This window comes from Camelus dromedarius, chromosome 5 (genome assembly GCF_036321535.1).
Source record: "Camelus dromedarius isolate mCamDro1 chromosome 5, mCamDro1.pat, whole genome shotgun sequence".
Classification (NCBI taxonomy): domain Eukaryota; kingdom Metazoa; phylum Chordata; class Mammalia; order Artiodactyla; family Camelidae; genus Camelus; species Camelus dromedarius.
Window position 1 is genome coordinate 3,409,608 of NC_087440.1, and position 19,657 is coordinate 3,429,264.

A 19,657-nucleotide genomic window follows, 5' to 3' on the forward strand; every position below is an offset into this window, starting at 1 on the left:
TCTTCCTCTTCTCAAACTGAGGAAGAAATAATTTGTCAAAAAAGTTACAAGGCTTACTATTATCACTTCTGCCTCTAATGCTTTATAAATTTCAGGATTATGGAGCTTTTTTTTTTTAATGTTTTATAAAGTTTTTTCCCTCCTATTTCCAATAGTAATTTGTCTTCTGCATTTAAAAAATTGAATAAAGGCTTAATCATCACTATTTGGCAAAACACAAATGTCTTTTTTTCCAAGAAAACTACATTTATATGGATTTTTAGAGTGACTCTTTATCAATTATTGTATTTTTATTGTACCAAGCCACTATTGTTTGTTGTTATCATTTTTCAAAAAGTAAGATAAGCCAACATCTAGTTAACTAAAGCATGAGAATGTATCTAGGTGGCAGTATCTGCTCTCAGTTTAGGATAGAGTAACTCAGCTCTAGCTTGAATAAACATTTGTATTCTCTAGTTCTCCATTTAATACAGCAGTAGTGTTTTTACAAGCTCAATTCAACAGTACCTTTTAAAGGGTAAATTGTTAAAATTATGCAGTGTTGATACTAACTCTGAGCATTTGCTTGTTATTATAATTGTTCAGAATATTTCTACATCATCCAGCTTTACTGAAGGGTGAAATATGCAATTCACAACACCAAAATCACAGAGCTGTTTTAAAGAATGGCCTTTTTTATCTTTAAAAATATCTGAATGTGTTGAGGAAAAGAGGGGCGTTTATTACCTATGGAATTCCAATAATGTGTTAACTATGCCTCAGCCATAGGTTGAGTTTCTGCAATAAAATTAACGTGTGTGTGTGTGTGTGTGTGTGTGTGTGTGTGTGTGTGTGTGTGTGTGTGTGTGTGTGTGTGTGTGTGTTGGCTCTTGTTTTGCTATAGTTGGAAATACATTAGTTAGCCAGGTTTCCTGCCTGGGCTAGGTACGATGACCTCTTTTTCTTGCCAGATTGCTCTAATCCATATGAGGGGCCCACTGTCCAGACACTTGACGGATAGGAAGTACTACATGCCCATTAGAGTCTCGCCTCGATTGAAGCCAGAGCAACATAAGGTCCAAGAGACTCATTAGTTCACTGGCACAATCGTGTCCTGAGAGTAAATGAAACCCTCTGTCTCCTTATGGCTCTCATCTGCTCAGGACTTTAAAAGAAAACTGTCTCTGTTTTGTTCAGCACAGCAGTGGATCTTTCACATGGTGAGATTCCCTTTCTCAACAGCACAAAACTGCTAAATCAATCAGGGAACTTTTATATGTGAATTTTGATTAGCACTCTTGAGCCTCAAGCTGCTGGCAGTAGTAAAATGAGTTCACTCTCTGGTACCTTTTTTTTTTTTTTTTTTTTTTCGTTTTTTGGTTTTTTTACCCACATGATCAGTCTCTCAAACAATGCATTCTCTTTCGCCTCTGTCATTAACATATACCACAGAATGCCTGTTTCCAAATTCAGGCCATACATTCAGATTTAGTTCTCACCAGAAAGTTGACTGGGAGTCTGGTCCTCTACCTAAAAACCTACGGCTTCAAAAACCAGAGGAGAAAAATTGGTATAATAAAACAATCACTTCAAGTAATTAAGGGAAAGAAGCCAGAGGACCAGATTAAATTAGTGAAATGTTTTAATTACAGAACATTTGAAAAGAAGACAGTCCATTATCTTTTAGCATATATGTATAGCAAAGATACTGTGCTATCAGTAAACTAAGGAAAGTTTGAAAAAAAAAAGTGTATGTGTACGATGTATCCAAAACATAAATTAATCAAGACAAATTAATGAACTTTCACCATTCTAAATAGGAAACTGAAATCTTTGTCGATAAGAGGATTTTTTTTAAATGAGGTGCCATTTTCCCAGAAGATTTTGGGAGAAGCATACATTTGACAGTAGAGCTATCTTTGCATGAGAAAGGATCCATTGTTTAATATGGAATGCTTGGGATGGGTTGAGAAGCAAATTTTACTAGTCATTTAGGAGCTCACTATTGGATGGTAAGTATCTCCCTTCACATACTACCTATTTTATACTGATTTTAAAGAAACCAGATTGATGATATTTAATGATAAATTGTGCTGCCTACTTCCCTACCTTCCACTATTTACTTACATTTACCTTTTATTGAACACATTACTGGCTAGGTGGGTACTGTGCTCGAAGCATTATATACGTTCTTTTGTTGCATCTTTCCAACAACCCCGTTAGGAAAATACTACTCCTGCCCTCGTTTTACATGAGGGAACTGAGATGTAGTGAGGGTATCTCACTCCATGTTTCAGGCTAAATTAAAAAAAAAAATGGAATTTAAACTCTTTTACCACAAATTCTACCTTTTTGTATAAAGTAGAAAGTTCAATTTCCCTTGTCCCAGATCGTGCAAAGGACTTACAGTCTTTAATAACACATTCTAGTGTGTTGCTTAAAAGAAGTTTAATGTACATGTTTACTGCTAATAACATAAATGTGGACAACTCACAGCACTGTGAAGCATCACAACTATATGACTGGAGAAATCAGAAGAAGTGGTGTCTGTGGAAACTCTTATGGTGTTGGATCTTTAAGACTTTGGTGGAAGACTGATGATGGGAAGGTACAGGAGAGTTTGGAAGCTGGGAAATCATGCCTTATAGTTTTACTCAAAAGATGGATACTAAGTCAAGAAACTGGGGGAAGGTTAAGAAAGGACTTGCAACAAGATGTAAAAGTAACCTGGGAGGAGTTTGAGGAGCATTACTTTAGCTATATCATCTTAAATAGGATTGCAAGCATCCTATTTTCAAGTATGAAAATATGCATTTTGTCTTAAGTAATATATTAGTAACCATCTGATAGCTTTAACAATTAATAATCATTTGTATTTATCTGGCACCTTTCTTCTAAAGAGCTTAAAGCACTTTACATTTGTTATCTCATTAATTCCCAACACTGTCCCTGTGGGGAAGGTAGTAAGTATTTTAACATTTAAATGTTTATCTTTCAGAATTTCACAAGCTTACATTAATTATATTTCCAAAAATGTAAATGTTCATTAGTTTTATTTTACTGTTCCTCTGGCTTTAATGTGCACAGCAAATTTGTTCAACTCTTTAAATGCACTAATCATAGTAAATCTTTTTTGGAAAAATAGAAATTAAGTTGCCAGGATAATGTGAGGGCAGAGGTTGCTGGGAAGAAGGAAGCATCTGACTTTGCCTTTCTCACTGGAAGAAGTTTGGTCCCATCCATTCCAAGTGCTGATGAAATGAATGCACTGTGGGTCTTCTGTATGCTTTCTGTATCCCAGTCTTTCCAAAAGGTGTGCCTCAGGAATATAAGGACTGTGTCTAAAAGCCTGAGGCAGATTGAGCTATTTATATCTTTGTTTTGTTGATGAGTTCATTGATGTGGAACAGAAAACTGAGGCATTCTATTAGGAGTTACATCCCAAAGAGTCACAGAATAATAAGGACCAGAACCTTGTCTCTCCAGTCCTCCGTCTCTCTGAGCTGGCCATCCCTTTCCCAATTTTCTAACTAGAAAATGGCAGATAGTTTATACCTACCTGCTCCTTAGGGAAGCAGCAGAGATTGATTGGCCAATGTTGGGAAAGTCTCAAAGACGAAGCATTCTGCATAAATGTTTAAGTATTATTATTATACTGCAACTTCCAATGGAAGTTCTAACTTTGAAATGTGATTATACACTTTCCAAAGAAATCCCTTCATAACCACATATATAGGTTTATTTTTCACTCTAACAGTCTAACTCATGGTTATGAAACTTTATTGCACTTGATGGAGGGCCCTGGCTTTTATTAGTTTTGAACTGCTAGTTTCTGGGGTATTTATGTAAATGAGGGAAAGATACCAAAACAGTAAATAATAAGCATGTCCCTGCTGTTTAAAAATCTGTTGGTAAAAACAACTTTTGTTTTGTTATAAGAAGACCCTAAATGTAGCACAGAGAAATACAGCTTTGGCATCTCTGCGTGTGTGTTTTTGGTTTGGGGAGTTTTATGACGGTGGTTCCCCTCAAGCATTTCTTTACCTTTCTGTAAACATTTTGCTTCACTTCCTCATTTGTCACCATATATATCATGTATGTGTGTGTATGTATGTACGGAGAGAGAGGGAAGTGAGTAAAATGCTACATTCTAAGATTTTTTTTATTTAACAAAAATGTTAAAAAGTATACCAGATGGCTAATTATAGCTCCCAGAAACAAAAGGCCACACCTAAGTTTACTGCAGTTGCCTCATAAGTAATGTTGTGATGAAATCATGGTTCCATAAACTTGACAACAAAACGGCAGAACTTCCATTGGTTGCAAAATAAACTTCAAACTCAAATTCAAATTTTGGTTCATTTAAAGATTTACGCCACTTTCCTTCCCAGCAAAGAACACTAAATACTTACTTTGCAATCACTGAAGAACTCAAAATTATCTAACAACATACACGTTATCTCCAGATTTCCTTTACTATGCCTTTCTACTCATTAGCTTGGGGTTTTTTCCCCCAAATTGAAGATCTATAGCCACATTCCTAAGCCAAAAATGATAGATCATTTGCAACAATAATAAAAAATCAGAAAAGTCTAAATGTTCAAAAATAAGAGTATTACTTGAAAATTATAAATAGCTATATAAAGGACCTCTATATAGCCATTTAGAAAATCTTGTTACTACACTTAACATATAATCCAGCCAATCCACTCCTAGTCATTTACCCAAGAGAAAAGAAAGCATATAAAGACTTGTATATAAATGTTCACAGCAGCTTTATGTGTAATAGCCCCAAACTGGAAACAACCCAAATGTCCAACAACAGGTGGATGGATAAACAAATTGTGGGATATCCTTACAATGGAATACTACTTAGCAATAAAAAGGAGTGAGCTGTTGATAAACTCAGAGACATGGATGAATCTCAATATAATTAGGCTGAATGAAAATTTTCAGATTAAAAAAAGTATTTATCCATTTATATAGCATTTTAGAAAATGCAAACTATGGTGACAAAAATCAGATCAATAGTGCTTGGGGGTGGGAGTGGGATGGTAGAGAAGGGGAGGAGCAGGAGGATCACAAAGGGGCAGAAAGAAAATTCTGGGGCTTCACTATGTTGATTGTGAGAATGGTTTCTTGGATGCATATATATGTCAAAACTTATCAGACTGTACACCTTAAGTATGTGCAGTGTTTGGATATCAATTATACCTCAAAAAGCTGTTCATGAAAAAACAGGTATCATTAGAAGAAAATGAAATGATATTTAATTATCATTAAGTAAAGAAGCATTTTTAAAACAGCATGAAATCTATGACTCCAAATTATGACTTTTTAAAAATGTATACATATATGTGTACATACACACACACACACACACACACACAGAACTGTAAGGATAATCCCCAAAATGTTAACAGTGCTTACTTCTTTTTTTTTAATTGAAGTATAGTCAGTTTACAATGTTGTGTCAATTTCTGGTGTACAGCACAGCGCTTCAGTCATACATATACATACATATATTCATTTTTATATCTTCTTCATTGTAGGTCACTATAAGATACGAATATAGTTCCCTGTGCTGTACAGTATAAACCTGTTTACCTATTTTATATAGTTAGTATCTGCAAATCTCAAACTCCCAATTCCTCCCTTCCTCCCCACTTCCCCTGCTGGTAACCAAGTTTGTTTTCTATGTGTGAGTAACTGTGCTTACTTCTTAACGGTGGGGTTTTTTCTTTCTGTATTTTCTGTCTTAAAATGAACTTTTTCTTTTTTTAAATAATGGAGCAAGTAAAACAAAAATCTAATTTGGGGGAGGTTGGGAAAGAAAAATACTAATTTCTGCATTATAACTTCTGCTATCCAAAGTGATAATGAACTTAGGAACATAGCCTGGGAATATCATAACCACCTCCCTGCTCCAAGTTTCCAAAGCTGTCACCAGATAGCAATGGCATGTTCCCTAGTACCGTGAATTGAATGTTTTAGTCTAAGCTTAATATTCTTAGTCTGAATATTCTAGAATTCACACCAGACCATGACTTTAGTGCCATGTCTACTCATGCAAACAGAGCAGAAACTCAGAGAGGTTAAATAATTTTCCCCAAATAATAAAACCAGCAATAGAGAGTTATGATTCAAACTTAGGGAAGGGAGTAATGATGTGCCTAGAGTCACAAGGCTTCTTCAAGAAAGAATATAGATAGACTAGAACCCAGGGCTCCTGACTCCTGTCTAAAGCTCTCTCAGCCACACTCTCTCTCAGTGACACACTGGGTCAATAAATTGGGGGGGGGGGCTAACTTGCTGCATAGTTTAAACAGTGACCAATACATGCTGCTAAACTTCTCTGAAGATTACACAGTATATTCACTTGATGCTGCGAAGTGCCACCCCGACAATACTTGCAGTCCTGAGCTTATTTGATGTGGTTGGGAAGCAAATGAGATTCCAGTGCCCCTGTTGCGCATAGGTGCTCAATGAGCATTTCCTGCATGGTGGGAAAGTGCCCTATATTTACAGAATTTCATCCAGTTTAACAGCAAGATCTAATGTTAAAATTAGCCTTGTAAAAGTTTTCACCCTAGTTCACACAAAAACAAGATTCTGAGGTTATGACTAGCAATTTTTCATGAGTTGATTTATCTGAATAAAACCTATAAGGTTTTGAACCATTAAACATTCGATTTAGGAAAAAAAATCTTAGTGTACAGAAGAATAAACTGAGAAATGGAACAGATTTGTTTCTTGTAATAATTATGAGCAATATCTCAAACTCAGCATCCTTAGACCATTGAGCTGTGTAGGATGAATGTGCTAATTAATCAATTACTACCCAACAATGTACCCTGTTTATTTACTGAAATGCACCAGAAACGTGTGCAGAACTGGTAATTATTAATCATCTTCAGTAACAAATATGACTCAAGTTCACCTTCATATAATTAATAGAGCATGTAGTTAGCTTTAACATCTTGCTATATCAGAAATAGCAATAAGGAATAAAAAGAAAGAGCTGAGCCACAGTCATAGTTCCCTGAAATGCCGGCTCGGGCTGAATGTGCCTACTACCCTGAGCAGCGGCACTACTCACACCCGTCCAAACTATGGCCAGATGGATCCATTAAAATCCAAGTTTTTAAAACTAAACTTTTTAATTTGAATTAAATTTTTAGACTTACAGAAAAGTTGTCAAAGTAGTCCAAAGAATTCCTATATACTCTTTACTCGGGTTCCCCAAATGAAATCCAAGTTTTAGAGCTTGAGAACTTGCTTAGAGTCGGAATCTTTGTTGGTGGTGCCCACGCTCCTTAGTGCATGCCTCTCAATTTTAAAGATATTTTTAAAGTACGTTCAATGTACACAGAAGTAGCTGTTTAACAACAAATTTTGCAAGTGATTGTGGAAAAAAAAATTTGTTTTCTTTGAGAGGCACCATGTAAACCCCCAAATTTCCTTTGTGTCAGACAGACTTCTGGGCTAGTTGAGCTGTACTTTTGATCTAGAATGCTATTTCCTGATTCCTTACTAATCGTGTAGCATTTAAAGGATGTTAAACTGTGCCAGCTACTTTTACCTCTGGGTCTAGCATCAGATGACTCTTTTTCACTGTGGTCAAACAAGCGGTTTTGAGGCCTGCCAATCTGAACCAATGTAGGTTCGAATCCCAGCTCCACTACCTGCCTGCCCTGTGACTGCAGGCAGCTTATTTTAACCTCTAACTACTGATACTCGGCTTCCTCAGCTTGAAAATGAGGAAAATGAAACCCTGCTCTGGAGTGTCACTTCAATGAAACAAAAGGTGGAAACTACCTAGCACAAAATAAACACTCAGTAACAGGTCAATGCTATTACATTGACACTATTGCCCTCTGTGGCCACTTTTAGCTTAGAAAACTGAACTGTGTGCATGCACGCATACACAAAAACGTTACTTCGTACAATGGAAACAGCAACTGTAGATTCACATTTTCGATGTTTTCTCCTGAAGGGAAAAATTGGATGAAATGTAATGCTATTGTACAGTAAATTTAAAACCTGCCCCATTGGAAAATACCAGTGGAATGCCACTTCAAAAACCTAAACAGACAAATCGTAAATCAGTGGCTGGACTACTGTATTTCTATTATAAAATGATTCGAGGCCCCTTTAAATGGAGAGCCCCCTTAGGGCATCTCAGTATTTGTTTATAGATCATTAACTACTTGACAGTGAGAGTGGGGAGGGGGCAGAAAGACCCACAGCTAAAGTGCTAAGAGACACTGTCAGCTGAAGATCAGCAATAAAGTCAAAACATCTTAGGAATTTGATTTGAAAATACGATTTCTGCTACAAAAATGTCTTGTGCTATTCATGAATGTATCGGTTAGTAAAACAAGGCTCACAGTACAAAGCTGAGACCATAACTATGACTCAAGTGACAAGGTGAATTTACTTGGCCATGTTTTCAAATGCTTCCCCAAACACTGACTACATACTATGAAGATTGTAATATTGAAAACGTGCCCATAAAATGGACTGTATTATCTACCAGCATAAATCATTATCTGGTTTCAGAAAGTCACAAATATGTCTCCTTGCTACTGGACACCAGCATCTGCAGCAGAATAGCATAGACATGCTTCCTAATGAAAAGCTCCCTGAAAGCTGGGAGGCCACAGTTTTGTTTCTTGATTCTGGTATATGATCTTGGGTAAGTTTCTTTCCTATTTTGTAGTTTAATTTCTCCAACTACCAAAATTTAAGTTAAAGTTAAAATTAAAACTACTGACCCTACATATTATGATTTCCTTTCTCTAACATCCTTCAAACACACTAACTGTATTCACTTTACCCACTTTTTTTTTCCATTTATTCAACAAGTAGAGAACCTACCATATGCCAAGTTACTAGTGCTGAGATCACAAAGGTTAACAAAACAGATATAAATCCCTGGCCTTAGAAAGTTTACATTCCAGCAAGGGGAGAACTTGAGAGTAGTTTAGACACAAGTCGCTTTTGGACGAGATCTCTATACCCACTATGTTCACAGTAAAAAGTTTTACCAAAATAATTCTTCTTACCACTCTTTGTAACTGCAGCCCCAACTGCCAGCCGACTCCTTGGGGGCTTTCAGAACATCAATCACCTCCAAAGAAGGACTCAAAAAGATCTTGATAAGAATACAGCGGTTCCTTCCTTTCCTAATGACTCCTGCCATAGCTCACTACTTCCATGAGGATAATTTTGCATAAAGCCAGTATATATTGTCCTTGCCAGGGCAGACACAAGGATACAGGAATGGAGCAGCAAGCACTATTTGCTATGGGGAGAATGAATGAGCATTCTTCCAGCTGTAGTGGTAACTCACGCCACTTCCTCTGGTGCTGAGCTTGGCTTAGAGGGCACTGAGCCATGAAGCAGATTTGGGTTCCTAGGAGACTCAGGTCTGTGGCTCTTTGGAGTATCTGTTTTTTAAGTTCCAAAACATGCTGGAATATGAACTGGGGGAGCAGCAACTCCATGGTCTTTCTTTCCTTGAACCAAAACTCCTAAAGCTTCAAACTGGAAATTGTAAATGAAATCCTAATTGTAAACACTTCTATCCCCCCTCTTTTTTTTTTCTCTCACAATTCCTTTATCTTTTATCAGTATGCTGACATATGCTCCCAGCATCTTGCCTTTAATTCCCCTTCTGAGAATAGCAGTGAGTTAAAATCTACACACCTACTCTACTTTCTTTTAAGTCACACTATTAGGAATATGTGAGTAAATCAGGATTTCACAGTAAGGTTGTATAAACAACGTGAGAATAAAGATTCTATATATGTACAAGGTCATGTCTGGGTCATGTCCACTATATATGTCCTTTGTACATATTTCTTAGTAAACACTAACAATGGGAAGTTTAATATGTGTACACCCATTTAATGAGAATCTAGGTCAAGAAAGAGAATACTCCACAGGTTCACCAACTATAACAAGTGTGCCACGTTAATGGAGGAGGCTATGCATGTGTGGGGTAGGGATATATGAAAAACCTCTATCATTCTCTCAATTTTGCTGAGTCTAAAACTAGTCTAAAACAAATTAAGACTTAAATAAAGAGCTATAGAAACAAAAGAATTTTTTTAAAAGAGAGAGAATAATCTTGGTCCCCCAGAAGTCACCTCATTCTCCTCCTAGCCACTGATTCCCTGCCCAGGACTGATCATTATCTGGCCTCCTGACAACACAGACGAATTTAGGCCAGGTTTATACTTTATATAATGAAATCATCCAGTAAGTACTTTAGTATTTGGCTTCTTTCACTCTTCCTTATGTGTGTGAGATTCATGCATGTTGTGTGTGATTGTAGATCATTCTTTCTCATTGCTGTATAGTATTCCACCACAGGAATATACCACAATTTGTATATCTGCTCTGTTACTTATAGGCATTTGAGTAATTTCCAGGTCAACTATTACAAACATGAATAGTGCTGCTATGAACATGCTAATACATGTCTTTGGAAGAGCAAATGCATACAGTTTCCGCTGGGAATTGTTACGGACTGAATGTTTGTGTCCCCTCAAAATATGCTGAATAGGCTGAAGCCCTAATATCCAGTGTGACTGGATTTGGAGATAACGGCCTCATGTATGAAGAGGTGATAAAGGTTAAATGAGGTCATAAGGGTGGGATCCTTATAATAGGGCTGATGCCCTCATTAGAGAAGAAAGAGTCAGGTGGAGTTAGCTCTCTCTGCCATGGGAGGATACAGCAAGAAGGAAACACAAGCCAGGAAGAGAACTCTCACCAGGGACCCAATCAGCCAGTACCTGATCTCGGACTTCCCAGTCCCCAGAACTGTGAGAAATAAATTTCTGCTGTTGGCTAAACCCGGTCTATGGTATTTCGTTACAGCAGTCTGACCACACTAATATAAATATATATATACCTAGGAGTGGTATGGCTGAGTCATAAGGTATGCATATATTCAGCTTTAATTCAAACGGCCAAAAATTTTTCCAAAGTGGTTGCCAGCAGTGCATGAAAGTTCTAACTGCCACCAAGCCGCATCCACACTTAATACTTTCTGTCTTTTCTACTTTAGCCACTCTGATGGATGTTTTCTGGTTTCAGTATTGCATTGGGGTTTCAATTCCCATTTCTCAGATGATTTTGAAATTAAGCCCCTTTTCACATGTCTATTGGATATCTGGATGTTCTCCCTTCTGAGGAGTCCATTCAAATATTTTACACCTTTCTATTGGATTGTCTTTTTTTTTTTTAAATGATTTGTTCTGAATACCAAATGCTTTGTCAGATACATGTATTGCAAATACTTCTCCCATTGTTTAGATTACATTTTCACTCTCTTTTAATAGTGCCTTTTAAAGAATAAAAATTCTTAATTTTAATATATTCCAATCTATCAACATTGTATAACTAATTTTTAACATGTTCTGAACATCTACAATGTCCTGGGTGCCTTTAAAACAAAATGAAAACAAAAGCCCCCCTTTCTAGAAGCAGCAAGATATATCCATGCACACATTAAATGCCATACACAGAAGCACTATTCAGCTACTTTTAAGGGTTTCCTTCTAAGGGATATGCCATTTCTCCATCCTTTGTAGAAAACTAAGTATTCATGTATTTAATGCACTTGATTCTTAATTATTGGACACAGAGTTTTGGAACACTGATTTAAGCTTGTGAATGCCAACTTCTAAGCCCTTTTGTTTCATGGCCATTAAGAATGAGAACTGAAAAGAAAATCAAGCATCTGTTGACCTGAGTTGTGGGTTTTTTGAGAAATTATCCTATTTCAGTTATGGAAGAGACACAGTATAATCTTAAAGTCAGCAGAAATATCTAGATGCCATATTCTCCAGCTCTGTATCCTTACATTAGGGTAATATTTCATTCAGACACTCCTGAATATCTGGGTGTGGTCTACCACCTGTGAAAAATCTTTGGAAGAACTTCCTACTTGAAGAGAAAAGAGAGAGTCAAAGAGCCTTGGATTAGAGAAGCCCTCATCACTGATGGGGTTTTTCCAAGAGGGCATCTTCCAACAGAAATCCTTTAGTTCCCTAGCCTTCATGAGACAATGCAGTGAAACCTATGTAAATATCTGGTTCCCTTTATCCGTAGTTTTTACCTTAAATGGTACAGAACATAGTTCTCAGACAGCCTTCAGAGGTTTCGCAAATGTTTGATTCAAACTTCATTTATTTAAAAATAGGTTTTTATATGCCCAAAATAGATATGATGTCAAATTTTAACATATTGCAAACTGCCAGAAATTAACTTGAGGTTAAGTCATTTCAGTGTAGAGCTCAGAATTAATCTCCTTCTGCCATTTCTGTGACTGAAGCACATGCTGAAGATTTCAAACCACTCTTTTAAAAACCACTCTTATTTGTACCTACTTCTCCCGAGGGATCAGAATTTTCTTGATAACAGACAACCAAAACAGAGCAATAAGAAATAAACCATTCTGAGGTTGCTATAGCTACAACTGTTGTCCACAGACCCTTCAAAATTTTTTTAGGATTAGACAGCAGTGTTAAGACAACAGTGGCAGTGGGGCCAGCCACGGCATTCTAACCATATCTTTTCCTGTTGGTCTTACCTGTGTCTTTGCAGGCTGGCCTCCTTTGATTCCTCCCCATTCCTAAGCTTGGTTCTGCAGACTTCCTATTTATTATTGTAGCTATCCAATTTCCTTCCAATAAATTCCTTTTCTGCTAAAAACAATATAAAACAAAATAAAAACCCAAGACAACAACAAACAAGCCTCATTTTAAAAATTCACTTTAAAGTTAATGTTAAAATTCTGCACTTACAAATGTTTAGTAATAAAATACAAGTTTTCACCTCCTTTATATGTTGGGGTTCTGTGACAGATTTTGTTTGAAAAAGGATTCCAGTGCTTTTTAAAATTTAATTTAAAATTAAAGTACTGAACCACCTCCCTGACTCGTCTTAACCTCTCTGCAGCCATTTCTATACAAATCTAACTACATCATACCTCCACCTTAAAATCTTTAAAAAGCTTTTATCTAATAGGGAATCTATAAAGTTCAAATTATTTGCATGACTACAAGGCCCCTGAAAAGACTTAACTTACAAGATCCTGCACACGTTAGTGGGTGCTCAAGGAATGTTTGTTGAATGAATCAATAAAAACTAGAGAATGTAAGAGGTAGCCACACTATCCTACATTCCTATTGAGTATGAACAACAGTAACAGTAATTGTTGTATTTTTCTCTATTCATAATTACCTCACTTATATACAGCATTTTCCAGACACGTATTATTTATATATGGTTTCTCCAAACATAAGGAGTTTAGAACATATAAGAGGAAATGCTTTCGAAAGCAGGTGTGTATGTACTTCAAGAGGCTGCAAAATTTGAGAAAAAATTTTTCCCAGAGTAATAGATTTGCTAATGGGTGACTGGGGGTTATTAAGGTTTCTAAGTAAGTCTCCTCGCCTCGTGCGCACCAGGCTCTTAGAGGGGACATGGCGATGCACACTGCAGAGAGAAGGGGGACTATTTTAAAGATTTAACTTTTTATGCTGAAATACCTGGGACTTCTTTTAAACTACACGACGGCGGGGGACCTAAATACGCAAAAATGCCCCCTGACTTGACCAGCCAGTGCAAATCTGGGGCCTTGGCTTTGAACTCACTTCCCTGAGGACACCTTCCTGCTTCCTCAACAACCTGAACTAAGGATTTCACTTCAGCCCAGGGCTTGGAAGAGAGATATGGGTTCGAGTTCTGCCACTCAGCGGGGTGGTTAAGTTCTTTCTTTTTAACCTTAGTTTTCCTCATACCTAAACTGATGAAACTCGCGAATTCCCCGTCACCAGGCTCCTGGGTGACGACCTAACTACCTCCTCAGCGTGCCTGGCCCTGCGCCGCCCTCGGCCGAACTCTGCTCTCTCTGAGGGAGGCCGCGGGAACTTTGTGCGCACGCGCCGCCGCGCCCCGGGGGCTCTCGCGCGCCCTCACGGCGCCCGTGGGGCGTCCCCGCCCCTCGCCCCGGGGAGCGGCCGCGCGCGCGCGCTCCCGCGGCCCCGCCCCCAGAAGCGCGCGCCCCTACGGCGGCCGAGGGGCCGGGGACGCGGACGAGGCGGGTCATGGAGGCCCTGCGGCGGGCCCACGAGGCCGCGCTCCGGCTGCTCCTGTGGCGGCCCTGGGCCTCGGGCGCCGCCTCCCGCCCGAAGCCCCGCGCCTCGGAGGTGCTGACGCGGCACCTGCTGCAGCGGCGCCTGCCGTACTGGACCTCCTTCTGCGTGCCCTACAGCTCCGTCCGCAACGACCAGTTCGGCCTCTCGCACTTCAACTGGGCCGTGCAGGGCGCCAACTACCACGTTCTGCGCACCGGCTGCTTCCCCTTCATCAAGTACCACTGCTCCAAGGCCCCCTGGCAGGACCTGGCCGGACAGGACCGGTTCTTCACGGCGCTCAAGGTCGTCAACCTCGGTGAGTGGCCCGGGCCGGTGAAGCACGTCCCCCCGACGCCTGTTTGCACTGTTTGCAAAGCACGCTGACAAACGTCCTCGCTCGGAGGCCGAGACCCCGGCGCAAGGTCAGACCGCGCCCGCGCAGGGGGATGTCTCAGCCCCGCGCAGGCGCTCGCCGAGCTTCGCCCAGTGTTAAGGGATTTCCTAGAGCCAGCCTCCGCGTCCACCTACACTGCACCCTCCAGGACTGGCTGTGGCCCTGGTCTTCTGTATCCCCCGCCCAGTGGATGCTTGTCAGGGCTAAGTTGTTGCTCCTGAGTGGTTCCGAGAAAGTGGGGCTTAGCCACAGGCCTGTACTGAGAAACCCCCACCCCTCTGCCGCATCATCCCTGGGGAGGGGGCAATCCATCCTCACTTCCTGCGGCTCTGAACTAGGAGGACCCCTACATTGGGCAGTAAGAAGGAGGTTGTAAGCCGCTGGAAAGAGGCTCTGAAGTTTAAAAAAAAAAAAAAAAGCCTTATTGCATGACAGACGTACTTCCCGTGAACATCACTTTGTGGGTGCGTTCATATTATAAAAACTGGAACTACAGTTAAAGTTTCTTTGTTTTCTTTATATGAAATCCCGGCAAGTTTGTTTTACTAAAAGCACTAAAGATTTTCAGCAGTGAAGTTAGCCTCTTAGAATGCTAGGCCTAAAATATATTTAAAAGACTGTCTTTTTAATCTTGGTATATTTTCATGGGAATATTCTAACTCAGAGTATTTACTCTAGCGGGATGTTTATTTTCTTTTGGTTAATGACCTGAAGAAGAGGCGTGAACATTGACATGAATGTATCTTTTATAGGTCAGTGAAAAATAGGCCTTAAGATGTTTTGAACCTGTTAATAGCTCATATCAAGTTAATCCAGATTTCAGTAATTCAGAATGTAGACGTGCGAACTGACCCATGTTACCCAACCGGTTTTTTGTACCAGAATTAAAGCTAAATCCCTGTTCAGCTGCTCTATTACTATATAGTCTGAGAGGTCCTTAAATTTAAATATGGTATATGTATTTTTGCTTATAATAATTCATGGGGTTCTGGAACCATTGGTCCACTGGGACTGTTCTGGGTTCAGTCCATTAAGGAGAAGATTATTTACCACTGTGTAACCCTTTAAAAATATGTTTTATTATTTGACTGATGATAGAGCATGCCCATTAATTTTGAGGTTGATATGAGGTTGAAGATTGTGGTGACTTAGAAAATTCAGTTCCAAGTTATTTGGAAAGACTGGAGTGATGACGAGATTCAAGAAGAACAAGTTTATTTTAGCGTTTCCAGAATCAGAAAAAATCATTCTTCCCAAATATAGAGTAATAGTTTAGGAAAAGCATTAACAGGAGGGTTATAGGTAAACCGGGAGCCTAATGCCTTTTTAAAAAAAGGTTTCGCCATTTAAAAGCTAACACGTTTAGAACACCTTAGTGGTTAGGGGCTTCTCTTTTAGGTGTAAAGAAATCCAAGGAAAAATAGGATGCCCAGAACATTCTCATATAGAAAAGTAGTAAAACCTTTTGAAGAAAGAAACAACAGCTGTAGTTTTTCTGACGTGGAAGAGAAAGCCGAATAGTGATTTAACGGTCTTTGTGGTCTTCTGAAAATTCTAAAATTCCTGCGTAAAAGAAAATAAGAGTTTTAAGTTAAACAAAAGAAAACTTTCTGCTCAAGCATGCTTTAATACAAATTGGCTTATACTAATAAAGGGTTTTTATTTTTTTTTTTGCTGGACTTTTTAAAAGAAAGTCCACTTAAAGAGTATTCACCAATTTGGTAATGTTTATTTTGTATTTTTGTCTCAAGATAGGGAATTACATAATAGGATTCTTTCCTGTTCTTGTTGTGCAGTTGCCCCTCTGGATCATCAAGTACAAGTTCTGTTAAAGAATCTTTTTGCATTTAATCCTTTTCTTCCCTTCCAACTTAGTAATTATCAAAGTAATTCCCTTTTCCATTTTGTAAATACTAAAGATTTCCCTTTTACATATTTGTTCCCTTTCTCTTCTGCCTTCGTTTTCAATGGAAGCTGACATTTTACTGATGGTTTACCAGCCTGGGTATCATGCTGCGAAGTAGATTGAGATTTAAGAAAAGCAACTTACCATTGGAATGAATGGGTAATCAGAGACTTGCCACAAAGTTCTAATTTTTTTTTAAGTGTTTAATTTGACAGTGGTTTACCTACTGTTCAGCTGACTCAAAATGAATCATTATGCAAAGAACTGACTTTCACATTTATTTTGATGTTACGTGTTTCAGACAGTCTGGAAAAAATGTAATTTTTCATGGAATCTTACAGACTTTAAAGCATATGTGCTATAGATAAAGAAAATTATGGGTTTTTTTTTAATATATGTCAATTATATAAGTGGTTAATCTTCCCATTTTGTATACTAGCCTGACTGCATTAAATTAAGTGGACTGCAGGAAAAAAAAGAAATAAAGAATTTCTGATTCCCATATCACTTCTCCATCCCGTATCAAACAGCCTTAATGATAATGGTTCCTACTTGCTTCTTAATAAGATAAAATGTAGTTATTATTAGACTAGTAGTCTTTGATCAGTCCTACATCTTAGCTGAAAAAATATTGACCATTTGTGTGATTTTTTTAAGTGTCAATATTTTAACTGAAAACTGTGATAAATACTATAAAACAGCATTTTCAGGGTCATCAGCCACTCCTTAAATTTATGTCCTTAGCTTTGGTTTAAAAGTCATATTTTGTGTCTTTTATTCTCACTGTATTTGGAAAATTAATCATTATTTCTAGAGCCTGTTTTTTCTTTCTCACTCCATTGATTTTCAGCTTTTGAAGTTGTGATATCGTGTTTTAAATTTATTTATTTCAACTGCTCCCTCCACTCTTGACTCTCTTCTGCCTGTCTTCTTGTTCTCTTCCTCACTCCCCCACTCCACACCAACACTTGCCTTTTTTTTTTTTCCATTCCAGTTAAATGATTTATAAATAGCTTTACGATGCTAGTTTTTGTGGATTTTTTTGTGACATTCCCTGAGGCATTTAGAGATTCGGGGGAGGTATTATCAAGGCAAAGAAGGCAGCATAGTGTAAAAGGTTTCATAGGAGTTCCAGGGAGCCCTGTGATAGTGACAAGCTGTGACCCAGTATATTCCTAAAAATAGAGGGGTGCCAGTCTGAATGGGCATTTTTGCCTCTTCTCAGTGCCAACTAGTGATGCTTCTCCTGATTAATCTTTGGCATCACAGTGGTTGGAGTGCAGCTTCAGGGAATAAGCACAAAATAGGCCAACATACTTACACACTCAAAAAGAGCATAACACAGCAAATATATTCTTGCAGGAAAAATAAGAAAAAGATCAGGAATATGATTAGTCCTGCGCATATGTCCATTTCCCTATTAACTAGGAAGAAAGTCATTTTACAAATGTACAGCTCTTTAAATTGTCGTTTTCTATCCAACTCCTACATAGGAACAGTAAAATTAATACTTGTGTAGAGCATCCAATATTTGTTATTGATTTAAGTGCCTGTGGTTTTATACATGTTTTTTAATATGTTAAAAGTCATTGATTTTAAATAAGTGCCTTAAAAAATAGGAATTGTGGAAGTTAGTTTTGTGTCCAACTTAGTGTGATACGCATATGAGTGCTTAAATCCATATCTCTGGGTAGTGTATGTTTAGTTTCATGTATCACAAATGGTAACTAATCGCAAACGGAAATATTCCAAAGAAAAAGCATGTTGTCTGAGTCTGCTGTGTACCTATTTCAAATAGGTTGAAATGAGATTTTCAAATCAGTTGTAAAAATACTGACGGGATTATTTCTTTCTCATGTTTGTCATCATGCTGAGATCTTCCTTAGAGTTGGTTTCCGCCTTTGGTTTTGAAGGCAGCTATTTGACCTAGTTTCTTTAAAGTTGTACAAAAAATTATTTTAGCCATCAATATTACTGTCCAACTTAAAGCGCAGTAAAGATGACCTAGTAATTTAAGCTCAAGGCCAATAATTGGGAAACATCAGCTAAATTAATGAATATTCTGTTTGCTTATTTGTGAAAAGAATATAGAATTACTTCCTAAGTACTTGGAGATAATGAATTAATGCTTGTAAAGTGCTTAGAATTAGAGTTTACAGCAGTCTTATTTATAGTTTTAAAAAATCTCTGGGCTCACACAGTTGTTACCATGTTCCACAAATATAGATGAAATTGAGCTCTTAGGTAGAGTCAGTATTTACTAATATTTTAATATTTTTGTAGCTTTATGATCTGTTGATGTTGCTCAAGAGTGCTGTGTGATTTGTACCAGGACAAATATACGAGTGCATGATTAATGAGTATTGATTTCACAAATAACATATTCATTTGTTTTCTAGGTATTCCAACTTTATTATATGGACTTGGCTCCTGGTTATTTGCTAGAGTCACAGAGACTGTGCACACCAGTTATGGACCAATAACAGTTTATTTTCTAAATAAAGAAGATGAAGGTGCCATGTACTGAAAGTGTGCTTTGAAGGACATAAATATCAGTAGATTTTCTCATGTGTATATGCATTATTTATTTTTGATCCTTTAAAATAAAACTTTTGCAAACACCTTTTCCTTTCTACGGTGTCTGGTTCTTTAAGATGAATCACTGCCCTCAAGAGGCAAAGCTTTTCATACACTGTTATATATTGCATACTCCATCTAGCCAATGGGAACTACAAACACATAATGTTTATACCAATTTTTTTCCTATAACTAGGTTAAACTACAGCTAAAGAATGGTTGTAACTTTTAGGTCTTACAGTTATGTATTAACAATTTAAATCAACTCTTTGAAAATGCAGATACCACACAAAGAAGGAAAGGGGGAAATCTTTAACATTGGAAAAAGAAGTAGAGGATTTTAGGATAGACGGTGGAAACAGTATAATATCATTGGCAAATCCAAATTGATGAGAATTCTAATTGCAATCTGAAATTTAAACCATTCAGCTGCCAGGATTTTAAATAGAAATGTGTTAAAGCCCTTGTGCTATTTACCTGTGTTGAGAGGTGTGAGTGTCATGTTGAAACGTCTTACTACCTGAAGAATCCAATACCATACTACTTCTTTTTTTAATGTAGTAACAACTCTGGTTAATATAAATGCAGCAAGATGAATGAAATTAAGGCTTACTAAAAGTTAAAATGGCATGCTGATAAAGCTGT

At 37.9% G+C, this 19,657-nt stretch overlaps 1 protein-coding gene across 1 annotated transcript; it reads left to right on the forward strand.

The window, feature by feature from the left end:
- The first annotated feature begins 13,985 nt into the window (after positions 1 to 13,985).
- On the forward strand, positions 13,986 to 19,056 carry C5H15orf61 (chromosome 5 C15orf61 homolog). The gene is made up of 2 exons (XM_010985123.3): positions 13,986 to 14,451; positions 18,835 to 19,056. The coding sequence occupies exons 1-2, from the start codon at positions 14,106 to 14,108 to the stop codon at positions 18,960 to 18,962; spliced, it is 474 nt and encodes a 157-aa protein (XP_010983425.3). The 5' UTR covers positions 13,986 to 14,105; the 3' UTR covers positions 18,963 to 19,056.
- The last annotated feature ends 601 nt before the right edge of the window (positions 19,057 to 19,657 follow it).